The sequence below is a fragment of the Neofelis nebulosa genome, chromosome 3 (genome assembly GCF_028018385.1).
Source record: "Neofelis nebulosa isolate mNeoNeb1 chromosome 3, mNeoNeb1.pri, whole genome shotgun sequence".
NCBI classification, from domain to species: Eukaryota; Metazoa; Chordata; class Mammalia; order Carnivora; family Felidae; genus Neofelis; species Neofelis nebulosa.
Genome location: NC_080784.1, coordinates 166,834,785 through 166,849,058, shown reverse-complemented (window position 1 = coordinate 166,849,058; position 14,274 = coordinate 166,834,785). Strand labels below are relative to the sequence as shown.

Below are 14,274 nucleotides of genomic sequence, written 5' to 3'. Positions count from 1 at the left end.
ACTCTGGCAACAGAAGAAAGAGGAGTTTAAGGAGGCCAAGACCAGAAGCCTCAAGTACCAGTTAAGAGGCAGTTGAAGCAGATAAGGCAAAAAATGACTTTCAACAACTTACCTGTTTCTGTCTGTTTTCTCATCTTTAAAACAGTAATGATAGCAATAGAATCTATCTCATAGAGTTATACAGATTTAATCCATATTAAACAGCTGTAGGGGACTGAATTAGGCAATTACGGCACGTGGGGAGAAAAAGGGTGGAGTTGAGAAATATAGGAAGTAAAACTCAGCAGGGCTTGGTGACAATTAGATCGTGCTGCTTTTAAACGCCAACATTCATGTCAACATTCAAAGGAAAGGGTGCTGTGTTTGATGAGATGTCTGACATGGGCAGAGGGGAGGAATGGTACTGGATGAAACACACTCATGTTATGTCTATGCCATCACTGTGCCCAGATTTCTGACTTGGGTGAAAAAATTCTGGTGCTGAAGTAAACAAAACAAGAGAAGAAATAAGTTATCTTTCAACAGATGTTCAGTATGTCCATGGGTCAACAAGATAGATACATCCATCGGGAAGGTGACCATGCAACTCTGAAATTTGAGAGAAGCATCAAGAAAATACAAAAGTGGGACTCAGATAAAAAGAATGAACTTCTTTGGCAAAGTTCTGCCATTTAATTCACTAAAGTGAGATGGGAAACACCTCATTACTCTAACATTTATTGTTCTTAAGTCAAGTAGTAAGATTTCACTCCTTTGGTATAGGTAGAGAACACAAAGGAACAAGAATCAAAATATTTATGGATTTGACAAAAAACAATGTAAGAAAAATTGCCTTAACACTTTAAGACGAAAGACAGACCAAAAATTAGTAACTTATACATAAAAAATGTTTTTTCAACACTACAAAGAAATACTGAGTTAAAGTACTGAATTTTCTATTTAAAATAAAACTTCTCTCTATCTAGACTATTTTAAGTAAGGTCTTCTTAAGGCAGGAAACTTCTTAAGGTTGCTTCCTATAATGTCCTCCAGAAGAAAGAAACTTACTAAACTCAAATTACCTCTTCATCAACTAACCTGGCTGAGCCAGTTGATAAAGGTCACACTTTATCAACCTACAGTGGCTGAGCCAGACTTTAAAGAAGCTTCCTGATCTCAATTCTTTAGCAGATAGGGTAAAATCTACCGGACAATATGTGCCCTCATGATGCCATCAGAACATTCAGGCGACTAACTAATGTTGATAACACATGCAAGCATCTTTCCAATAATGTCTTTAAGTATAAAATGTTAAAACACTTAAATTTAAAAGAATCTGTTTTTATGCTTAGTACCAAATCCTTCACAGCAGCACACACAGCACACACAGGCCCTCTTCTCTCATAAACAAATGTGGTATTAAGAGTAACCCAGGGGGTGCCTGGGCAGCTCAGTTGGTTAAACTTCTGACTCTTTTTTTCTTTTTTTAAAAATGTTTTTATTAATTTTTGAGAGACAGAGAGAGCGAGAGAGCACGTGAGCAGGGGAAGGGCAGAGAGAGAGAGGGAAACAGAGGATCGAAACGGGCTCTGTGCTGACAGCAGAGAGCCCGATGCAGGACTTGAACTTAAGCTTCCGAATCTTGATTTTGGCTCAGGTCATCTCACAATTCATGGGACTGAGCCCTGAGACGGGCTCGGCACTGACAGCACAGAGTCTGCTGGGGATTCTCAATCTCTCTCTCTCTCTGTCCCTCCTCCATTTGTGGTCCCTCTCAAACTAAACAAACATTTTTTTTTTTTTTAAAGAGGGTAAACCAGATACATACAACATTTAATGTGACTGTACACATCAAATATGAGAAGACTTAGCTCTAAAAAAAGTATAAAATCAATTTTTTAAGATATAAAGGAATAAAGTGAAGAAATGAAATTGACTTCGAAACACATTTAACACAAAGAAAAACAGAAAAATGAAGAATAGATTTAAGGGAATAAAGTACTCCAGCCCAACCAAATCATAACTGGGGACAACTTGATCCCATGCATTTCAGAGAACTTTGACATCCCCCTCCAGAATCTAATGAACTGCCAATTACACATACAGGAGAACTTCTAAGCCTATAAGGGACACTGCCATTCTATTTGCTCTATGAAAGATTAGTGTTCTAGAACATGTAACTCAAATAATAAAATGCACAAAATGATACAAAATGCTCATTCTTAAAATGCAACAACTGGGGTGCCTGGGTGGCTCAGTCAGTTGAGCGGCCGACTTCGGCTCAGGTCATGATCGCTCAGTCTGTGGGTTCGAGCCCCGCGTCGGGCTCTGTACTGACAGCTCAGAGTCTGGAGCCTGTTTCAGATTCTGTGTCTCCCTCTCTCTGACCCTCCCCTGTTCATGCTCTGTCTCTCCCTGTCTGAAAAAAAAAAGAAAACGTTAAAAAAAAAAAAAAAATTTAAAATGCAACAACTATTCCATATAGACTAGTTTTTTGAAAGTCAGAAATATAGAGTGCTTGGATGGCTCAGTGTTGAGCCTCTGACTTCGGCTCAGCACCTGAATTCGAGCCCCACATGGGGCTCTGTGCTGACAGCTCATAGCCTAGAGCCTGCTTTGGATTCTGCGTCTCCCCATCTGCCTGCCCCTCCCAAACTCATACTCCGTGTGTCTCTCTCTCTCTAAAATAAAAATTAAAAACATTTTTTTAACATATAAACATCAGAAATATATTTTCATTGATGTCAAAAAAGTCAATTTAGGGTGAACTAAGACAGTGACAGAGTACCCTAGGCTCGTCTCTTCCCTCAAACGTGACTAGATACTATCAAATCTTCTAAATACCCCAGAAATCAACCTGAAGACTGACAAAACAAATTCCATAATTAAAGGGAAAGAAGAAGCCACACTAAAGAATAGGCAGTGCGGAGACATGGTTTAGGGGAGAAACGGATCACAAGTACTGAGGAGGGGATGGAGCCCTGGTCCCAGAGAAAGTCAAGAGAGAGGAGCACATAGCAGAATGCACTAGAACTGTCCCCAAAACCACTGGCTGGGAAAACGAGAAGGGCTGATCTTCATGAGTTCTTGTAACCAGCAGGGATTAAACACTAGAGTTTTAAAGGTCATAGGGCTTGGCTGGCACAGAGCCCTGACAGCACTGCACTGTTCTCGGAGAGAAGGCAGGCAAACGGCTTGGGGTCAGGCAGCATGGAAACAGTGATCTGAAAAACACCTGGGGCACACAAGGAGGAGATTATTCACTCCTCCTGGAGTATATTCCTGAGAGGCAGTGTTCAGAGATGTCTCCCCAGGGACAAAGGAGCCAGCTCGTGCCATTTCCCTCCCCCACCCCCCAGTATAAACACAGAGCCATCTGTGGTAAAGCAGCGCAGCACCAACACTGACTGCCTAACCTGCTTATACAAAGTCCCGCACCCTTGTGCTCTGGCAGGACTGCAGGCAAGCTTGCTTCAGTCCAAGCACAGCAGGCTCCTTCCCCAGAAGACCAGAAGAAACCCCGCCCATACCACATCTCCTAACCAGAGTTCTCAGAGCTTCAGTCTAGTGCAAGTAGTATCAGATCTCTCTTAACAAGCAGACCAGAGCACACCTAGTTAAAACTTGCCACATTCTGGCTAAGGTCCAAACACTGTCCACTGCAGGCAAGGACAGCCTCTGTAGATGACTGGCCTGAAGAATAGAGCAACCAAAACACAATAGCAGGGTGCAGGCAGCACACACCAGAGATACTCCCTGAGGTACCAGGCCCTGGACACTTACATGACCTCTTCTTCATAAAGCCATTACTCTCAGAAGCAGGAAACACACAGCCTTTTCTAATACAAAGAAGAAGGCAGACTTAGAATGCCAAGATGTTGGAATTCATCCCAAATGAAAGAACAAGATAAAGTCACAGCCAGAGATCTAAGCGAAACAGATATGTGTAACATGCCTGATGGAGAATTTAAAGCAACAATCGTAAGGATAATCACTGGGCTTGAGAAAAGAATGGGAGACATCAGGGAGACCCTTACTGCAGGGATGAAAGAGTTAAAAAGAGAATCAGTCAGAAATTAAAAATATAATAACTGAGATTGGTAACAGGCTTAATACAATGAACACAAGGCTGGAAGAAGTAGAGCAATGAATAAATGACACAGAAGACAATATAATGGAAATAATGAAGCTGAACAAAGAGAAAAAGAAAAATTATGGATCACAAGATAAGACTGAGGGAAATCAGTGACTCCATCAGATGTAACAACATTCATATTAAAGGAGTCCCAGACGAAGAAGAGAGAGAACAGGGGGCAGAAAATTTATTTGAGGAAATCATAGCTGAAACCTTTCCTAATCTGGAGAAAAAAACACCCATCCAGATCCCGGAGGCAGAAAGAACTCCCATCAAAATCATCAAAAGCAGGCCAAATTTGCAAAATACAGTGATAAAGAAAAAAATCTTAAAAGCAGGAAAAGAAGTTCTTAACTTACAAGGGAAGACCTATATGGCTAGCTGCAGATTTCTCAACTGAAACTTGGCAAGCCAGAAGGGAGTCACATGATATACTCAAAGTGCTGAATGGCAAAATTCTGCAGCCATGAATACTCTATCCAGCAAGGCTATCAGAATAGAAGGAAAAGATAAAGAGTTTCCTAGACAAACAAAAACTAAAGGAGTTCTTCACCATAAAACCAGCCCTGCAAGAAATATTAAAGAGGACTCTTTGAGTGAAAAGGAAAGACCAAAAGTGACAAAGACAAGAAAGGATCAGAGAAAATCTCCAGAAACAATGACAAAACAAATAATAAAATGGGACTAAATACATATCAATAACTACTCTGAATATAAATGGACTAAATGTGCCAATCAAAAGATACAGAGTATCAAAATGGATTAAAAAAAACAAGACCCATCTATATGCTGCCTACAAGAGACTCATTTTAGACCTAAAGACACCTGCAGATTGAAAGCAAGGGGTGGAGAAACATCTATCATGCAAATAGAAATCAAAAGAAAGTCACAGCAGCAATACTTACATTGGAAAAACTACACTTTAAACCAAAGACTATAACAAGACATGAAAATGGCACTGTTTCATAATAAAAAGGACAATTCAACAAGAAGATCTACCAATTGTAAATATTTATGCACCCAACATGTGGAAGCACCCAAATATATAAAATGGTAGCAAATATAAAGGAACCCATTGATAATAATACAGTAATATTAGGGGACTTTAACATCCCACATACATCAATGAACAGATCATCTAACAGAAAATCAACAATAAAACAATGGCTTTGAATGACACACGGACCAAATGGACTTAACAGATATATTCAGAACATTCTACCCTAAAGCAGCAGAATACACATTCTTTTCAAGTGCACTTCGGACATTCTCCAGAACAGATCATATGCTAGGTCACAAATCAAGCCTCAACAAGCACAAAAAGGCTAAGATCATGCCATGCATATTTTCTGACCACAACGATAAGAAACTTGAAATCAACCACAAGAAAAAAAATCTGGAAAGACCACAGATATATGGAGGTTAAAGAACATCCTACTAAAGAATGAATGAGTCAACCAGGAAATTAAAGAAGAAATAAAGAATATATGTGGAAACAAAGGAAAATGAAAACACATTGGTCCAAAACCTTTGGGATGCAGCAAAAGTAGTGCTAAGAGGGAAGTATATAGCAATACAAGCCCACCATAAGGAAAATCTCAAGTAAACAACCTAACTTTACATCTATAGGAGCTAGAAAAAGAACAAACAAAGCCAAAAGCCAGCAAAAGACAGGAAATAAGAGAGGCTGGAGCAGAAATAAGTGATAAAAACTAAAAAAGTAATATAACAGATCAATGAAAGAAGGAGCTGGTTCCTTGAAAAAAATAATAATAAAATTGATAAACCTCAAGCCAGACATATCAAAAAGAGAAAGGACCCAAATAAATAAAATCATAAATGAGGAGGAGAGATCTCAGCCAAAACCACAGAAATGCAAAAATTACAGCAGAATATTATGAAAAACTATATGCCGACAAATTGGACAATCTGGAAGAAATGGATAAATTCCTAGAAACATATAAACTACCAAAACTGAAACAGGAATAGAAAACTTGAACAGACAGATAACCAGCAAGGAAATTCAACGGTAATAAAAAATCTCCCAACAAACAAAAGTCCAGGGCCAGATGGCTTCACAGGCAAATTTTACCAGTATCTAATGAAGAGTTAATACCTATTCTTCTCAAACTATTTCAAAAATAGAAAAGGAAGGAAGACTTCCAAATTCATACTCTGAGATCAGCATTACTCTGATACCAAAACCAGATAAAGACTCCACTAAAAAAAAAAAAACTACAGGCCAGTTATCCCTGATAAATATGGATGCAAAAACTCTCAATAAAATACTAGCAAACCAAACCCAACATTACATTAGAATCATTCACCATGACCAAGAAGAATGTATTCCTAGGCTGCAAAGGTGGTTCCATATTGCATATCAATCTATATGATACACCACATTAATAAAAGAAAGGATATGAACCATATGATCCTTTCAATAGATGCAGAAAAAGCATCTGACAAAATACAACACACAACACAAAATACGATAAAAATCCTCAACAAAGTAGGTTTAGAGGGAATATACCTCAGCATAAAGGCCATATATGAAAAACTCACAGCTAAGATCATCCTCCATGGGGAAAAACTGACAGCTTTTCCTCTATGGTCAGGAACGAAACAATCTCACCATCACCATGTTATTTAACATAGTAATGGAAGTCCTAGCCACAGCAACCAGACAACAAAAAGAAATAAAAGGCATCTAAACTGGCAAGGAAGAAGTAAAACTTTCACTCTTCACATATAAAATGATACTATATATTAAAAACCTGAAAGACTCCACCAAAAAACTGCTAGAACTGATACATGAATTCATTAAAGTAACAGGATACAAAACCAACATACAGAAATCTGTTGCATTTTTATAACCAATAATGAAGCATCAAAAAGAAATCAAGGAATCAATCTCATTTACAATTACACCAAAAACCATAATATAACTAGGAATAAACCTAACCAAAGAGGTGAAAGATCTGTACTCTGACAACTATAAAATGTTGAGAAAAGAAGTTGAAGATGACACAAAGAGTGGAAAGACATTCCATGCTCATGGATTGGAAGAACAAAAATTGTTAAAATGCCTATATTACCCAAAGCAATCTGTGCATTTAAAGCAATCCCTATCAAAATACCACCAGCATTTTTTGCAGACATTTCTGTTTTCACAAACAATCCTAAAATTTGTATGGAACCACAGAAGAACCCCAATAGCTGAAGCAACCTTGAAAAAGCAAAGCAAAGATGGAGGCATCACAATTCTGGACTTCAAGTTATATTACAAAGCTGTAGTGATCAAAACAGTATGGTCCTGGCACAAAAATAGACACATAGATCAACAGAACAGAATAGAAAATCCAGAAATGAACCCACAACTATATGGTCAATTAATCTTCAACAAAGCAGGAAAGAATATCCAATGGGAAAAAGACAGTCTCTTCACCAAATAGTCTTGGGAAAATTGGACAGCAACACCCAAAAGAATGAAACCGGACCACTTTCTCACACTATACACAAAAATGAATTCAAAATGGATTAAAGACCTAAATGTGAGACAGGAAACCATAAAAATCCTAGAGGATAAAGCAGGCAGTAACTTCTTTAACATCAGCCATAGTAACTTCCTACTAGGTATGTCTCCAGAGGCCAGGGAAACAAAAGCAAAAAATGAACCATTGGGACTTCATCAAAATAAAAAGCTTCAGCACAGCAAAGGAAACAATCGAAAAAACTAAAAGGCAATGTAGAGAATGGGAGAAGATATCTGCAAATGACATATCTGACAAAGGCCTAGTATCTAAAATAAAAAGATCTTATAAAACTCAACACCCAGAAAAAAAAAAATCCAATTAAAAAACAGGCAGAAGACGGGGCGCCTGGGTAGCTCAGTCGGTTGAGTGTCCGACTTCAGCTCAGGTCATGATCTCGCAGTCCATGAGCTCGAGTCCCACGTTGAACTCTGTACTGACAGCGCAGAGCCTGGAGCCCGCTTGAGATTCTGTGTTTCCTTCTCTCTGCCCCTCCCCCGCTTGTGCTCTCTCTCATTCTCAAAAATAAACATTAAAAATAAATAAATAAAAATAAATAAATAAAAAACAGGCAGAAGACATGAACAGACATTTCTCCAAAGACATTCAGATGGCCAACAGACACATAAAAAGATGTTCAGCATCACTTACCGTCAGAGAAACACAAATCAAAACTACAATGAGATATTACCTCACGCCTGTCAGAATGGCTAAAATCAACAACACAAGAAACAACAGGTGTTGGCGAGGATGTGGAGGAAGGGAACCCCTCTTACACTGTTGGTGGGGATACAAACTGGTGCAGCCACTCTGGAAAATAGTATGGAGGTTCCACAAAAAGTTAAAAATAGAACTACCCTACGATCCAACAACTGCACTACTAGGCATTTTCCCAAAAAACACAAAAATACTAACTCGAAGACATACATGGATCCACCCCAGTATTTGCAGCAGCACTATCTACAATAGCCTAATTACTGAAAGAGCCCAAATGTCCATGACTGATGAATGGATAAAGAAGTTGTGGTTTATATATACAACGGGATATTACTGGGCCATAAAAATGAATGAAACCTTGCCATTTGCAATGACATGAATAGAGCCAGAGAGTATTATGCTAAGCGAAGTAAGTCAGTCAGAGGAAGACAAATACTGTATGATTTCACTCATATGTGGAATTTTCTAAACAAAACAAATGATCATAGGGGAATAAAAGTGAGAGGCAAACCAAGAAACAGACTCTTAACTACAGAGAACAAGTTGACCGTCACTAGGAGATGGATGGCGGGGACGGGCTAAATAGGTGACGGGAGTGCACGTGCTGTGATGAGTCCCGGGTTTTATGTATAAGTGCTGAATCACTAAATTGTACACATAAAACTAGTAAGTATTACACTGTATGTTAACTGGAATTTAAATAAAAACTATAAAAAATCAAAATTTAAAAGACGATACAGCACCTGTCTGAGTAGTGTAAGTTGTAAATGTATTAGCAACTATTTTTCCCTGTTTTCCTTCAAAATCTTCATCTCCTTCTTCTTCAGAGGAAGAGCTAAAGTGTTCTTCAACAAGTTTTTTGGCTGCAGCTTGATTGGCCTTCTTGATTTCCTCAAATTTCCTTTGAGACATTAGCTCTGTTTAAAAGAAAAAAAATTAGTTTCATTTCTTCAAAACAATCTCTAAAAGCACACATTTAAAAGTCACCCTTGGAGCATTCTGTTTTGCTTTATGCACAAAAAAAGTATTTTCAAGTTTCTTGTCATATAACTAAAGAGAATACCACCATTGGGGCATTTGGGTGGCTGAGTCAGTTGAGCAAGCCACTCTTGATTTCGCCTTAGGTCATGATCCCAGAGTCATGGGATCTAGCCCTGCATCAGGCTCCTCGCTGAGCATGGACCCTGCTTAAGATTCTCTCTCCCTCTGCCCCTCTCCCTCCAATTCACGCTCGTGCACTCTCTCTCTCAAATAAAAAATAAAATATTAAAAAAAAGAGAATACTACAATGAAAACTTTCACTTTTGTTAAATATCCTAAATGCAGCAAATTGTTCTAGAAACAGAGTGACTAACAAATCGATTAAAAAATTATAAAGATATGATAAAAGCATCAAAAACCTGTAATCAATCCCAAAATAAGGACATTAAAAAATTAAAAATGGGATGTTTAAAAACAAATCATACACAGTAATTTTTAAGAGGTGGGAATCATGCCAACTGGGAACACATCAGAATCAGTTAAAATGGATGCTTTCTCAAACAATCCTCTTCCATACTACAGCCCAGCCTTACCTAGCCCACCGAAGATTTTGCACAAACAATATTCACTGCATACCTGTTATTTTATCATCTGTTCTTAAAAAGCTCAAGGACATTTTGCCTTTATTAAAATGTGGTCACAAAATATATATATTTAACATTAATCCACCCGGATGTTGCCAATACAGAAAATGTGGTTCTTACAACAGCTTCATTCCAAAAAGAAATGTTAAATAAATTGATCAGTTCTTCCACTATTCTATCACTGACTATACTTCTCATTTTGTTACTTGGTTAAATAATAACACAAAAAGAATTAGATTACTTCATAATGTATTCCCAACTACTTAAGGGCAAGGACCAGGAGAAATTTCTTTAAGCACTAAGTAACTATTAATGAAGTCTTATGGGGGCGCCTGGGTGGCTCAGTCGGTTGGGCATCCGACTTCGGCTCAGGTCATGATCTCACGGTGCGTGAGTTCGAGCCCCGCGTCGGGCTCGGATTCTGTGTCTCCCTCTCTCTCTGAACCTCCCCCGTTCATGCTGTCTCTCCCTGTCTCAAAAATAAATAAACGTTAAAAAAAGTTTAAAAAAAAATAAAAAAATAAAAATTAAAAAAAAAAGTCTTATGGACAACAACCACAGTTTTAGGAAATAAGTCCCAAACATACTGACTTGATACGAACTTATTAATGCCCATATTGAGAGGATTTTAATTTTACTTATTTAAAATTATAAATCATTGGGGCGCCTGGGTGGCGCAGTCAGTTGAGCGTCGGACTTCAGCCAGGTCACGATCTCGCGGTCCGTGAGTTCGAGCCCCGCGTCAGGCTCTGGGCTGATGGCTCGGAGCCTGGAGCCTGTTTCCGATTCTGTGTCTCCCTCTCTCTCTGCCCCTCCCCCGTTCATGCTCTGTCTCTCTCTGTCCCAAAAATAAAAAAAAAAAAAAAAAAAAAAAAAAAAAAAAACGTTGGAAAAAAAAATTATAAATCATTAATTTAAAATTAAACTTTATGCTTGAAACTGATGAGCCCCTACCAGGATAAACTTTCTTAATCTGGGTTGTATATGTGTACTTAATGGTGTTTTATCTTTTGTTCCCTCGTGAAATCAAAATTTACATTTTAAAGCCAGTTTAGGTGGGGATTATTTCAGTATTTCAAATAAAACTGAAAGAAATGTATACAGTGCCTTTATAAGAATCTTTGTGTTGGGGCGCCTGGGTGGCTCAGTCGGTTAAGCGTCCGACTTCAGCCAGGTCACGATCTCGCGGTCCGTGAGTTCGAGCCCCGCGTCAGGCTCTGGGCTGATGGCTCGGAGCCTGGAGCCTGTTTCCGATTCTGTGTCTCCCTCTCTCTCTGCCCCTCCCCTGTTCATGCTCTGTCTCTCTCTGTCCCAAAAATAAATAAAAAACGTTGAAAAAAAAAAAAATTAAAAAAAAAAAAAAAAAAAAAAGAATCTTTGTGTATTAGGAAAAAAGTAATGGCTATGAGCTATATGACCCAATACTTGATGTGCAATAAGAGAGATGATAAATGTCATTAATTGTGGGAAAAGACCACTTAAGGATCCTTTTTTTATTTATTTTTTAAATAAGTTTATTTATTTATTTTGAGAGAGACAGAGATAGCACACATAGGGAAGGGGCAGAGAGAGGGAGGGAGAGAGAGAATCCCAAGCAGGCTGCCTGTTCGGAGCCCAGTGCGGGGCTCAAACTCATGAAACCACAAGATCATGACCTGAGCTGAAACCAAGAGTCAGTCGCTTAACCGACTGAGCCACCCAGGCACCCCAAGGATACATTTTTTAAGGCTGAATTAGAAGATATAATAAAAACGTCCATAACCCGATCAAGGTATCCACATAAGATCCTCTCAAGGAAAGGTGACAAAAGAAACTTCCTATATATATTATTTCTTACAGTCAAATCTCATATATACAGGTGAAGAATGCTTGCTTTTCTACTATCCACAAAGTCCAAGAAACATTACCAAAACTGTTCTTGGTCTCCAACTTACACATTTCACCACCACCACCACTATCATAAACTCCTAAGGACTACCAGAGGGGAGGGGATAGGGGAAATGGGTGAAAGAGATAACAGGGATTAAGGAGGGCACTTGTGATGAGCACGGGGTGTTGTATGGAACTGAATCACTATATTGTACACCTGAAACTAACATAACATTGTATGTTAACTATTAACTATACTGGAATTAAAATAAACTCAGTAACTGCAAGCTATGAGAATAACTTTAAAAGTAGCTCAGGAAAGGGGCACCTGGGTGGCTCAGTCAGTTAAGCAACTGACTTCAGCTCAGGTCATGATCTCACCGTTCACAAGTTCGAGCCAGGCGTCAGGGTCTGTGCAGACAGCTCAGAACCTGGAGCCTGCTTGGGATTCTGTGTCTCCCTCTCTCTGTCCCTCCCCTGCTCGCACGGGCGTGCATGCGCTCTCTCGCTCTCTCTCTCTCCCTCAAAAATAAATATTTTTTTTTAATTTTTTTAAAAAGTAGCTTAGGAAAAAAAGCACTCAAGCTTAACTTGCTCCTCCCCTCAAAAAATATATTCTGAAAAACAAGTTCCAAACATAAAAGTGAAATGATTTGGGGGATTATTTCTTTAGCTTCATGCAATCCTCCATTAGCATGGACAATTCAGTTGCCTGTGTGTTCTCAGGCTCCACTCAAACAGCCTTGGATGAAGGATACTGACATTCCAGGTGCGGCCACATCAGACATCCGGAAAAGGACATGAAATTTGTGAATAGCAACCAAAGTTGAGGAAAACACCTCAAGCTCAAGTGCTTACGGGGCATAGACCATTTAAGTTACTAAACTAAGGCAATCTTGCAAAGGTGGAAAATGACAACTGCCCCCAAGGTAGGAGAGACCACGTGAAATGGAGTGCCTAAACGGAATTTCTGCAAGTTGACTGTTACCATGAACAAAGGTAATGAAGCCACACGACCCTATTTTACAAGAAAACTTATTAACCAGATTTTTATGAGATTTTTAAAAAGAAAAACAAAAAAACCTACTGGCAACCAATTCAGATTTAAAGGACTGTGTTAACCAAACCAAACTATAGGCTAAATCAGAACCCCGGACCACAGTTTGCAAATTTCGGTCTAGGGATTCAGTAGGCAAAAACGAATAAAGAAAAGAACACCGGACAAAGAGGAGACGCTGATTAATGTCAATTAAAATTAAAGGTATGCTGGGAATCTGCCTAGAATACCGAAATGAGTAACTTCCTTGCAGAGTTTAAGATGTAGGGGCAATAATAAACTCGAAGGAGAAGAAAATCAGTGAACGAGAGAAAGGGCAGGGAGGCAGTTCTGGGCAGTAAGTGCCTTAATAGGTATCCAGGTGAAACCGAGGACGGAGTCTTTCTCACCACAGGCTACGGACGTCTGCAGTGCCTCAGATCCCGCGGGGCTGCGCCCGGCCGAACTACCTGCAGCCGCAGGGGTCGCGGCTCCTCTGGGGCTGGGGCCAGGACCCACAGCGCCCACTGACCCCTTCTCTCGCCCCCCTCCGGCGCCGCGAAGATGGAGTCCATTTCCCGAAGAGGGGGCCGCAGTGGCCCGTCCTCGGGCTCGGCCTCGGCCACCGGCCACCTGGCGCCAGGAAGCTTCCATCCCTGCAGAGGAAGGGGGGAAAAAAAAATAAGTGGAAGGAGAGTGAGCGCAGCGGGTGCCGAGGCGGGGAAAGGGGCAGTGGGGGAAGCCAGTGCGAGGAGCAGAATGAGGAGGGTTCCCGCGGGGCGAGGACCTGGTGTGAGAAGGTCGCGGCCCTGTCACTAGGAGGGCCAGTCCCCGCTAAGCCCAGGTTTAGGAGATGGACCAGGGAGAGAGAGGACTAGACAGAGAAATGGACCTCAGGGCAAGGAGCATCCAGTACCGCGGAGGGAGAGCCCGGGAGAAGGGAAGCGCCTCCTCGGCCTCAGAGGGAGCGTAGTGCGGATAAAAGTACAGACTGACCCCTCGGCTCCCGCGGGAGACCAACTGTAGTAGCGGACCCCAAGTAAAGCTACGTATCCTTACCGACGGCGCCCGCCCCGGGCGACTACAACTCCCAGAAGCCCAGATCGACTGCCCGCAGAACGCGTGGCATCACTGGCCACTTCCTTATCCGGGAGCGTTTCTGGGAGGGAGAGTTGCTCAAAGCGCGTGCGCTGACTTGCACCGAGCCTTCGGAAACTACAATTCCCGGCGTGCTCTGGGGTTTGGGTGGGATCTTCGCCCAGAGAGGGTGGAAGATTGGGAGGTGGGCGGGCCCTAAGTGTTCTCAACTCCAGAGGATACTAAGGCTTCCCCAACGGTACCTTAAACCCAGTTGGGTATCAGGGTTCTGTCAGAGTGGCTGTA

At 40.6% G+C, this 14,274-nt stretch overlaps 1 protein-coding gene across 5 annotated transcripts in view; it reads right to left on the bottom strand.

Annotated features, from left to right (window-relative positions):
* Positions 1-14,043, bottom strand: part of NFXL1 (nuclear transcription factor, X-box binding like 1) — a 73,434-nt gene extending 59,391 nt beyond the window's left edge. The window contains exons 1-3 of one of the 5 annotated variants that reach the window (XM_058722666.1): positions 13,951-14,043; positions 13,302-13,547; positions 9,105-9,278 (exon numbers count right to left, since the gene is read on the bottom strand). In XM_058722666.1, coding sequence (XP_058578649.1) covers positions 9,105-9,278; positions 13,302-13,545 — 418 coding nt within the window. In that variant the 5' untranslated portion in view covers positions 13,546-13,547; positions 13,951-14,043. Of the gene's footprint in view, positions 1-9,104; positions 9,279-13,301; positions 13,548-13,783 lie in introns of all 5 variants that reach the window. The other 4 variants (XM_058722665.1, XM_058722669.1, XM_058722667.1 and 1 more) reach the window with 4 other exon arrangements.
* Between the last annotated feature and the right edge of the window lie 231 nt (positions 14,044-14,274).